The sequence below is a fragment of the Podarcis filfolensis genome, assembly GCF_964270895.1.
Source record: "Podarcis filfolensis genome assembly, chromosome: 14".
NCBI lineage: Eukaryota > Metazoa > Chordata > Lepidosauria > Squamata > Lacertidae > Podarcis > Podarcis filfolensis.
Window position 1 is genome coordinate 14,749,509 of NC_139616.1, and position 11,456 is coordinate 14,760,964.

General features: G+C 44.1%; 1 protein-coding gene across 2 annotated transcripts; it reads right to left on the reverse strand.

The window, feature by feature from the left end:
• Positions 1 to 2,562: 2,562 nt before the first annotated feature.
• On the reverse strand, positions 2,563 to 9,776 carry LOC310749710 (UPF0235 protein C15orf40 homolog). 2 transcript variants are annotated; one of them, XM_083587080.1, is made up of 4 exons: positions 9,640 to 9,776; positions 6,486 to 6,612; positions 5,054 to 5,181; positions 2,563 to 3,043 (listed from the first exon to the last, which is right to left on the reverse strand). In XM_083587080.1, the coding sequence occupies exons 1-4, from the start codon at positions 9,754 to 9,756 to the stop codon at positions 2,951 to 2,953; spliced, it is 465 nt and encodes a 154-aa protein (XP_083443206.1). In that variant the 5' UTR covers positions 9,757 to 9,776; the 3' UTR covers positions 2,563 to 2,950. The 2 variants fall into 2 exon arrangements, with proteins under 2 accessions (XP_083443206.1, XP_083443205.1); XM_083587079.1 differs by having other exon boundaries at positions 9,493 to 9,776.
• Positions 9,777 to 11,456: the final 1,680 nt, after the last annotated feature.

Sequence of the window (11,456 nt, forward strand, 5' to 3'; positions counted from 1 at the left end):
TAAAGACCATTAAGTCCAGAGTCTAAAATTACTTTACTGCACCACTCAGCAAGAAGAAGAACATGAACACAGTCATTTAAGGTGAACTACAAAGTTAAAAGGGAAGCCTGCCTAAATAGCGCAAGGGGAAAAGTAAATCAAAACTCAGGCAATTAAATCTGCTAAAGCACAATCCTATGCACACTTTCCTGGAAGTAAATCTCATCTAACACAAGCTGGGACTGACTTCTGAGGGAACTTACATAGCATTGCAGGAGACTTTCAGACAGCCTTAGCATGGAAAAATGATAAGTAATTCATATCAGAGTTATTGCTGCCACTGAGACACAGAGAACATGAGAAAGAACATAAATGAATAAAACCAAGAGAGACAAATGAGGTGATGATCAAGCTGGGTTTTAGTTGAGAATGGAATACACTGATTGGTGGCAGAGATTTGAAAGCTGCTTTTTTCTCAGTTCAAGTCCCAGAGAGGCTAGTTGCTGCCATATCCCAGTTCCCACTGTCTCCAAGATCGCAGGCAGCGCTCCCCACCTGCTCACAGCATTTTCCCAAGGAAAGCCCCTTACTTTTCCAGTACAGTGGTACCTCGGGTTACATACACTTCAGGTTACATATGCTTCAGGTTACAGACACCGCTAACCAAGAAATAGTGCTTCAGGTTAAGAACTTTGCTTCAGGATGAGAACAGAAATCGTGCTCCGGCGGCACGGCAGCAGCAGGAGGCCCCATTAGCTAAAGTGGTGCTTCAGGTTAAGAACAGTTTCAGGTTAAGTACAGACCTCCGGAACGAATTAAGTACTTAATCCGAGGTACCACTGCACAGGTCAAAGGAGTAAATATCCTCCAGCTCAAGGGCCACACAGAAAGTCCCGTTGGCGTTACACTGCTATTTGACAAACCATGGAATCAGCGGTATGAGTGGGAGTCTCTGACAGACACAAATCATTGAACTGACAGCGTGTCAGGCCTACTGTATTTTGAAATGAGCGCCTCGGTACCTAAGGCACCCTTGGCCATGTATGTACAAGGCAGGAAACCCAATATGATGCGAAAGCAAAGAACCAGAAAACCCAGTTTTGAAACATGCAGTCAGAAAACATTAACGCCAAAGGAGAGCTGGAAAGGCAGAACATAGCAAGATCAGAATTCACATTCTCTTATGAGATGTTTCTCCCTGGCTTGTGGATGGGGAACAGCAGGGGGAGAAAAGGTTCATACAGTTGCATCTTCACTGTAATAGGTACAGGTGGGAGACTAGCGATCGTTCCTCATATGCAGATATGAAGTATCAATGCCTATTTTCCCATACCAAATGGCAGCAAGTATACTAATATACTACGGGAGAGAGATTCTTACTAACACGAGAACAAAACAGGTCTTCCAAATGTTGTTCATGCACCGAGCTTGAAGGCAGATAATCATTTCTAAGGGAACTGCGAGTAGAATGGACAGAGGTATTGTTCCCCTTGGTGTAAGTCATGCATTTCTTTTTCAGCATGAGGTCCAGGCCTGGAGCCTCTGCCCTGTTGCAGATGGGCAGTTCCAAAGCCGTTGCAGCAGCCCAAGTGTGACTTTGCTGAGTTTCTGGTCCATGGTCTCTCTTGATTCAGAGGTGCTAATACAGCTTCTTGCCAAGGGTGCAAGAGATGGTGGCGGGCACCAATACGGCTCCATGCCAAGAACACGCAGGAGCCTAGTTACGCCTCTGCCCTAAGATAGTTGGATAGAAGAATGTTAAACTGTAACTGCTTTTACATGGTTTTTTTAAACTGTTTTAACTGTTTTAGAATGGCTTGGCTTGGCTTTTAAGTTAAGGCACCCACTAACATGCTGCAGCCCGATCCAAGGTGGGTTGCAACAAGACCCAGGACCTACTTTGAATCATACATGCATTTGGGGACCCATTTCTTAATCTTTTCCCAGATATTTGCAGGGTGGTAGTCTTTGGCTAAACAGGTTTTACAAATTATTAAACCACGACAACCTGCAAAACCTATTTTCTAGAGACGTGCACACGCCACAGGCAACAAAGTTCAACATTTTAACACTTCCAAAAACAGTAATCTGCTTCCAGGCTGCTATATAAAATGCTATTTGGAGAACTTCCAGCAGTGACCCATCAAAAAGGATCACCTTGCCCCACATGCAGTGCTCCCCCCGGTACTTAAGGGTACGCGGTACCGGCACTTACTTCAACAACTTCATGGTGAGTACCAGCATATACCCCCCCCCCGCATATATCAAAAAGAGAGCACTGCCCGATGTGCTCATCTGCCCACATCAGTTTGAGGAACTGCCACTTTTACAAATGCCACATTATGCTTGTTCCACATTATGCATTTCCAAGTCACTGATCCTTGAGTTTGATAGCACCTACTCTTCGGAACTTCTCTGCCCATTGGTGTTAGACAGGTGCCTTCACTGTGTTGATTTCAGCACCTGCTACACACTTTAGGTGAGTCTACCTACCCAGACGTGTAATTTGAATATCATTTTTTTATGTGTATCTGCTTTAAAAACTGTTGGTTTTATTTATATTCTCATCAATGTTATGTCAGCTGGTTTTTAACATTTGTTTTTATTGGTGATTTTAATGAATAGTTGCTATTGTCCAATGTAAACCACTTAGGAGGTTTACGTCAATTAAGCAGTATATAAATTCTGGCAATAAAATAATATCGATTATACCACAATTTTCATCTTTTCCAATTAATGAAGTCTTGGAGTCCTGAGGCTCTCTCAAATAACATTAGGTTTTGTACCTTGTCTTATGACATTAGTGTATCCACACCTTGTAAATTCATCTTTGCGGTTGTCTACAGATGCATGTTGAGCTTCTCTGCCACCTTTTAAAATGTGCTCCCCTGTGTATAACCTTCTTTGTCCTTCACCTTCAGCAAAACGACCTGCTGAGACGACTTTGCTCATTTATTGCTTTGGAAATGTCTCAGATGGCAGCTTCTTTTCTCAGCTTCTCTAAAACTTCATCGGGAGTCACTGGTGCCAAAATCTTCACTACTTTTTCTCGAGATTTGCCTCCCTGTTTTAATAAAAAAGCAAATAACTTTAAGATGATTTCACACATTAACACCTGCATATTTTGACGTTTCTACATGGGACTCCCGGTCATCTCCCATATAAGTTTCTGACCAAGTTTCTGTGCCTGCTTAGCTGCAGCAACGCTACAGCATCAGCTGCTATCAGGCACTCACTGGACTCCTTAAAGAGTTTGAAAAAGTTATGGACAATATTTGAAGGATCAATTAATGTGAATGACAATAATGAGCAGAGAATTGGACTACAAACCCGGTCACTCCTGACCATTAGCCACGCTTGCTGGAGCTGATGGCAGAGAGAATTGTAGAGTTGGAAAGGGTCATGAGGGTCATCTAGTCAAACCCTCTGCTTTGCAGGAATATCAGATGGTCCATGACAGATGGTCGTCCAACCTTTGTTTAAAGGCCTCCAATGAAGGAGAGTCCACCACCTTCTGAGGGAGTCCATTCCAGTGTCGAACAGCTCTTACTGTCAGAAAGTTCTTCCCGATGTTCAGTTGGAATCTCCCTTCTTCAGTGTTCGAAGCTCCCATTGTTCTTGGCATATTTTGTGACGGAATTTCATTAGCATGAGTGGTTTCCAAGCTCTGGGCACAGTACTGCGCCTAAGATTTCAAATTAAAACCAGAGTGGAAGGAAAGGAGGACCTTTTTCTGCCACCCCACTTCCAGCTACTCTTTGAAGACCCTCTTAAAAATATTAGGGGGGTGGGCAGGGGAAGGACTAGACCATGGGTAGGCAAACTAAGGCCCAGGGGCCAGATCCAGCCCAATCGCCTTCTAAATCCGGCCCACGGATGGTCCGGGAATCAGCGTGTTTTTACATGAGTAGAATGTGTCCTTTTATTTAAAATGCATCTCTGGGTTATTTGTGGGGCATAGGAATTCGTTCCCCCCACCTTCAAAATATAGTCCGGCCCCCCACAAGGTCTGAGGGACAATGCTGAAAAAGTTTGCTGACCCCTGGACTAGACCATGTGAAAAATGAACATAATATTTCAGCTGCAGTTCATTCATTTTCAGCTTTGCATTCTTGTTATAAAAAAAGCATGCCTAGACATTCCGTTGTTGCACCCATAACTTAGGTTTAAGGTGCCGTTTAGCTCCTAGCTTTCATATCTCTGTTTCTAACACTGCCTTTCTTGTAACTTGAAACCACTGGTTCGTGTTCTACCCTCCGGAGCAGGAGAAAACAAGCTTGCTCCATCTCCCATGTGACAGCCCTTTAGATATTTGAAGATAGCTATCATATCTCCTTGCCAACAAAGAGACATCACCTTGCCAACAAAGGTCCGTATAGTAAAAGCTATGGTTTTCCCAGTAGTGATGTATGGAAGTGAGAGCTGGACCATAAAGAAGGCTGATCGCCGAAGAATTGATGCTTTTGAATTATGGTGCTGGAGGAGACTCTTGAGAGTCCCATGGACTGCAAGAAGATCAAACGTATCCATTCTTAAGGAAATCAGCCCTGAGTGCTCACTGGAAGGACAGATCGTGAAGCTGAGGCTCCAATACTTTGGCCACCTCATGAGAAGAGAAGACTCCCTGGACAAGACCCTGATGTTGGGAAAGATGGAGGGCACAAGGAGAAGGGGACGACAGAGGATGAGATGGTTGGATGGTGTTCTTGAAGCTACCAGCATGAGTTTGATCAAACTGCGGGAGGCAGTGGAGGACAGAAGTGCCTGGCGTGCTCTGGTCCATGGGGTCACGAAGAGTCGGACACAACTAAACGACTAAACAACAACAACAACAACATCATATCTCCTCCTCTTCTATGTCCATCAACATCTCTTCCAAGGCCTGTGGTTAGACAGCCATTTCTAGTTCTTCAAGACAAGCTTTTGCAGGAATTGGTCCCCTCCTACTTTTTATATCAGTTGGATTAAGAGTGTTCCCCACGCTGGTAAAATGAAAGTTGGCCACGGTTAATCAGCATGAATAAGTTTCAAGAGCCCCACATATAACATATTAAAAAGAGAGAGAATGGAATACCTTCTCCAACACAACCTCGCTCTTCTTAACCTCGAGGACCTTAGAGAGGTAGCGACATAGCTCTGCATTGGCCTCCCCTTCGGATGGAGGAGCGGCAATGGCCACACCGACTGCATCTGTCGTCACATCTGCAAGGAGTATTTTAAGGCTTTTATTACTCAGATATTCATTAAGCTTTTTGTGACGTTCAAACCATAAAAGGCTTCTTTGGAAACATTCATATACCATCAACATGAAACTCGCGGGTGAGGTCATCTGGTGATCTGGGGTGAACACACATTGCAAACAACAAGTTGAAGTGCTAAATTGGTGTTGACTGAGATATTAAGATGAGGCCTGCTCAATCAGGCCAAAGGCCCATCTGCTACAGTATCCTGTTCTCACTGTGTTCAAACAGCCAGGAAGCTGACATGTGTTCTCTCTACTTGTGTTCCCCAGCAACTGGCGTTGACTACGGTTTATGGACTGGATAAGTGCTAATAAGCTTAAAGTTTTACCCAGATAAAACACTAGATGAGTGGAGTTCACCCTGTTTTGGGCCGAATTACATTCCCTGTGAAGAACGTTCCAGTTTTACTAGTTTAGGCTGATTCACCTGCTGTATCCCTATCTAAGCTGAAATAGGCTGACTTCAGTGATCCATGCTCTGGCAGCTTCAAGGTTAGACTACTGCAATGCATTCTACATGGGGCTGTCCTCTGAAGATAATCTGGAACCTGCAGTTACAACAGATCTCCTAAATTACTAACTGGGATTGATCATATTACAGTTCACTGCATTGGAACTCGGTCAATTTCCAGACCCAATTCAAAGTACTAGTTTTGACCTTTGAAGTCCTTTACAGCTTGAATCTGGGGTATCTACCCATAAACTGAAGGCATCACCAGAGGTTTTTCTCAGGGTGCCCCACTATGTGAAGTGTGTTGGCTACTAGGGGGGAAACCTATTCAGCAATGGCACCCCATCTTTGGGATGCCTTTGCCAAAGAGGTTAGCCTAGCATCAACTTTAATCCCATTTGGCACCAGGCACAAACATTTTCATTTCCCCAAGCTTTTAAACCATGCTGGTTCATTTTGTTTTATCCTAGTTTATGTACAAACCTTTAGTGCTGTTTTATGGATGTGTTGTTTTCATTAGCTTCACATACGTTATCATACAAAAATAACTGAGAATTTTTATCATGCTTTTCTACCCCCTTTAACACATGTAACAGCTCTAAGGCAGTTCACCCTCCCATTCCTTCTCTTCCAATAAATGGACCCTCAGATGAGTTGCTGAGTACTGGCAGCTGAGAGGGCCTTTTGCATCCAGTCCACATCTAAGTTCTAGGAGTTTTCTGCCGCTTCCAGGAACCAACCCAGGATTTGCACAAAGAAAATTTCCCATAACAAGGAATTAAAAACATTATCCCCTCCCAACTTCCAACATACCTGTTACAGCATTTTGTTTGGAGCCAGGTTTGGCATGGACAGAGATGGTAACGGAGCCGCTTTTATCTGTTGCCACAGGGCCTGAAGGAACCGAAGACTTTACCATATCCTTACTCTGTGCTTTTCCCTTAAAACAGAATAGAGAAACATGATGAGCCAGAGAGTGCAGGCAGGGAAAGCAAAGTTGAAAAAGCCTCATGTTTTACTTTGCTTTTAATTTAAATATTTTATTGTATAGGTTTTGTTAATTTTCACTGCATTTTATTGCACAGTAAACATTTAAACAGGCTGTATCATTGTGATTTGAATTGTATCATGTCATTTTAAAAATAAAACATTGCTATAACATATGCTGCCTTGCAAAGGCTGCCTTGAAAGGCAGCTTAAGCATATCTGAAACTACAATATTAAGACTGCTGAATCAAATGGCTTGCAAAAAGTTTCAAAGGCATTCACTCATCTCTGCCAAATGTATCTCTACCCAGAAATTCACAAACCCCAGGTAATAGGCAGCATCCCCACCCCCTAAAAATTCAGACTATCTCCTAATTTCAGTTGCTGACTGGCTGTGAGAACTGGCTTCTGCTATCGTAAGTCTGTTTTGTCTGGTATGTTTCACAAGAACCTTTGTAACCGTTTCCAGAGGGGGAGCTGCATCAGCCAGTCACAGCAAAGTTAACAAGAGTCCTGTGGAATAACAAATTTTGGGTTAACTTGGGTGAACTAGGCTGCACTCCATTAAGACGCACGAAGCATAATCCTCACTTGCAGGTATATAAAGATGTGGTGGTGGGGGGAGGAAGCTTTAAGAACTGCACCCTATGGGAAGTGAAAAGCAAAAAGCAGAGTGACAAATCATTAAGTTTATTGGAATGTTACAATTCTGTTAAGTTTTCTGGATCTAACGGAACTGTCCACCACTAGCCCTTTTGGCATTTCATTTCCCTCTGACCCAGGCTTCCTCAGCCTCGGCCCTCCAGATGTTCTGAGACTACAATTCCCATCATCCCTGACCACTGGTCCTGCTAGCTAGGGATCATGGGAGTTGTAGGCCAAAAACATCTGGAGGGCCGAGGTTGAGGAAGCCTGCTCTGACCTGCTTACAACATCTAGGCTGTTGCAAGGGATAGGGGGAGGGGGGTTCTTGCTGTTATTGATTTTTTATATATATATAAAAAGAACTCATTATAATTTATGTGGAAATCATTTGATTTGGTTGTGCGCTTTACGCATTTTACTTATTTTGTTACGTTTGCAGTTATGCGATCCCCCCCCCCAAATGTTGTAATCCGCCTTGAGCCGGGCCTTAACTATGGAAAAGAGGCAAACAAATAAAATTAGGCATGCATGCCTGTATGCGTCTGATGAGCTCATGCCACAATATTATTTATTCGTCTCTAAGGTGCCACAGTATTATTCTGTCTAATAATTCTGTGATTCTAAGATAGGGTTGCCATATCTCCAAAAGTGAAAATCAGATCAGAATTGTTGAGCTCCCCACCCCCCAAGTTGTTGAGTTGTGTTTGTGTGTGTATTTTAGAGGAACCAAAGTCGTCGAACTTTTCCCCCCCATAAAAGGTACAAGAATTTTTGAGGTGTCAAAAAATGTTATTTACGTATACCACTACTGCGGCCCGGTTTTGTTAGCCCAAAAATGGAAAACGAGCAAGGTCCCAACTAAAGAAGAATGGCAACTTAAACTGATGGAATATGTGCAGCTTGCAGACCTAACATACAGAATAAGAGAACAAGAAGAACAAACAGTACATTTGAAGAAGATTGAAAAATGTTTATTGAATAAATGGTGGGGGGGAATTGTGTACACTTGAAAATGTTGGCAGCATTAAGATAAATTCAACAGTGTAAACAAGTTTTGATGGACGTAATAATGGAATACTGAATGGTTTAGTTTATGTAAAATATGCAGGGATTTATGGTATGCTAAATGAACCATGGAAAGAGAACAAGGGAAGTCATTGACATTTTAAGGTTGTTTAAATGAATATTCTAAATTGCAAAGCAGAAAATTTAATAAAAATTATATGCACACACACACACAAATAATTTTTGAGTTTTGGAGCTTTTTAAATGCGTTTTCAGCACAATTTAACCCCTGTTGCAGGTTTTCCAGGACATTTGTTCTGTGAACTGCCCTGAGACCTCCGGGTCTAGGGTGGTGTATGTACATATATTATTATTATTAATATATATATTATTTATAGGGATGCGGGTGGCGCTGTGGGTTAAACCACAGAGCCTAGGACTTGCCAATCAGAAGGTCGGCGGTTCGAATCCCTGCGACGGGGTGAGCTCCCGTTGCTCGGTCCCTATTCCTGCCAACCTAGCAGTTCGAAAGCACAAAGTGCAAGTAGATAAATAGGTACCGCTCCGGCGGGAAGGTAAACGACGTTTCCGTGCGCTGCTCTGGTTTGCCAGAAGCGGCTTAGTCATGCTGGCCACATGATCCGGAAGCTGTACGCCGGCTCCCTCGGCCAGTAAAGCGAGATGAGCACCGCAACCCCAGAGTCGTCCGCGACTGAACCTAATGGCCAGGGGTCCCTTTACCTATATTATTTATATATATAGTGGTACCTCAGGTTACATACGCTTCAAGTTACATATGCTTCAGGTTACAGACTCCGCTAACCCAGAAATAAGTGCTTCAGGTTAAGAACTTTGCTTCAGGATGAGAACAGAAATTGGGCTCTGGCGGCATGGCGGCAGCAGGAGGCCCCATTAGCTAGAGTGGTGCTTCATGTTAAGAACAGTTTCAGGTTAAGTACGGACCTCCGGAACGAATTAAGTACTTAACCCGAGGTACCACTGTATGTTGATTTGCCCGGTTTCCGAAAAAGAATTCAAGACTCCCTTTTCGGAGGCGAACTGGAGGACATGTCCTGGGAAACCAGGACGTATGGCAGCCCTATCTGAGGCGAGGGTTGCACTAAGCCCTGGGAAGCCACGAAGCTCACTGCACCGTCCCTGCCTCGCTCTCTGCCTAGCCTACCTCACAGGGTTGTTGTGAGGCTTGGACTGAGGAAGGGGGAGACCCACGTGCGCCCCCTGGAGGGACACGACGTCTTTTACATTTCAACCTTCGGACCCTCAGGGCGGCTAGTATGGAAGCTCGGAGCCTCCGCGCTCTCCGACCGACCTTCTTAGGCATGGCGCCGCCGCCGCCGCCTCCGTATCCCCTCAGCCCACCGGCCGCAGCAGCCCAGGGAAAGTTCCGCGAACCCCGACGGGAAGCGAGAAGGGCCAACCCAGCCATTCCCCGCACGTCACTTCCGGTAACAGCGGCCCGTTCTCCTCATAGAGCTAAGAAGAAGCAAAAAGGACAGAGTGATATGCAGGCCCTTAAACGGCGGGTTTCTTCGCGCTCTCCATGTGCTGCCGCTGCCCAGATAGAGACAACGACGGAGACTGTTCAGACTTTGGTAGGCGCTGGTTGGCCGAGTGAAAAGGAGGGCATTTCGTGCTGATGCAGAAAGGGGCATTTCCCCCCGCCTTCCTCTTATGGAATCGTACAGTTGGAAGGTTCCCAGGGTCATCTAGTCCAACCCTTTTGGGTAAAAGTGCTTTACACGTGGTATATTCCCAGGAGTGGAAAGAGGACACAGTACCAATACATAAGTATTATGAATAATAACAATTTTTCAATTTATATAAAAATGTATGGGAGCATATTATATTGCAGTGTGTGTGTGTGTGTGTGTGTGTGCGCGCGCGCGCGCGTGTATATATATATATATATATATATATATATATATCACACGCACACACATCTTTGTTGTTCTTTTTACTCCCCCTCACTTTTCCTCCCCCCCCCCCGTATCGCTTCATTTCTTTTAATTTAAAATACCTCAATAAAATATAAATAAATAAATACCAACAAAGGAATAATGGCAGATGAAACTAATAGAATGTGTAGAAATGGCAAGCTATGAGAGATTGGAAATGTTTTGTAGATCATTTGGGGGGGAGGGGAGAATTGCAAGCGTATTAAAAAGTTAACAGTAATGAAGTAAATTCAGCAGTAGCAATCATTGAGATATAAAAATGAGGAAATGAAAAGATAGGGATTCATTAGAATATGTAGTGGAAAAGAAAATAATGACGTGAATCATGGAAGGGGGGGAGTCAAAACTAAATGTGCACTTGGATTATTATCTACTGTATTGTTTTAATTGTAAAAATGAAAACAATTTTTTAAAAGTCCTTTATACAAATATCAGTGTGTTTCATGCCATCTTCCAGAATGTGATCTAAACATTATCTTCCAATAATGTCTCTGGCACTGTAGATTTATTCTCTCCCCCCCCCCAAAAAAAAACCCAGTCCTTTGCTGCTTAAACACCAGTTTAGTTTGCTCATTCTGCGCTTGGCATCAGTGCAGTAGCTAGTGGAGCTCACAGCAGTTTACACCTACCCCCTTCCCCCACCATGCTGCACTGTTAAACCTGGTCTTTCTTTCTCCAGATTTAGAAACTTGCAAATTAAGTCTGGGAGACAGCTTTAGCATAAGCCCCAGTTTGGGCAATGCTTAAGCCAGGGCAGTCCAACTTTTCAAAGCAAGTGGGCTGCAAGAGGACCTCCATACAGTGGGGCCACACACTGCCTTGTCATGGGGAAAAGGGAGCAAGGCTGCTAAGAGCCCTTCCATCTTCTTCCCAAAGCTGGGAAAATGCTAACGGGGGTTTGGGAAGGAGGGGGGAGGAGTGTAGGATCCTATCCGAGCCCCATGTCTCCTTCCCAAAGTCCAGCACCTCAATTACCTGACTTTGGGGAGGCAATATAAGGGCTGGGGGGAGTCAAATGTGGTTGAGGGCCACAAAAAAAGCCTTGAAGGCTGCATGTGGCCCTTGGCCTTCGCATTGCACCACCATGCTCCAAGCCTTATCTTAATACAGAGTAGCATGGGGGCAAGAATAACCAGGGAGGTGGAGCAAAGCAGTTGCAAGCTTCTCTCCT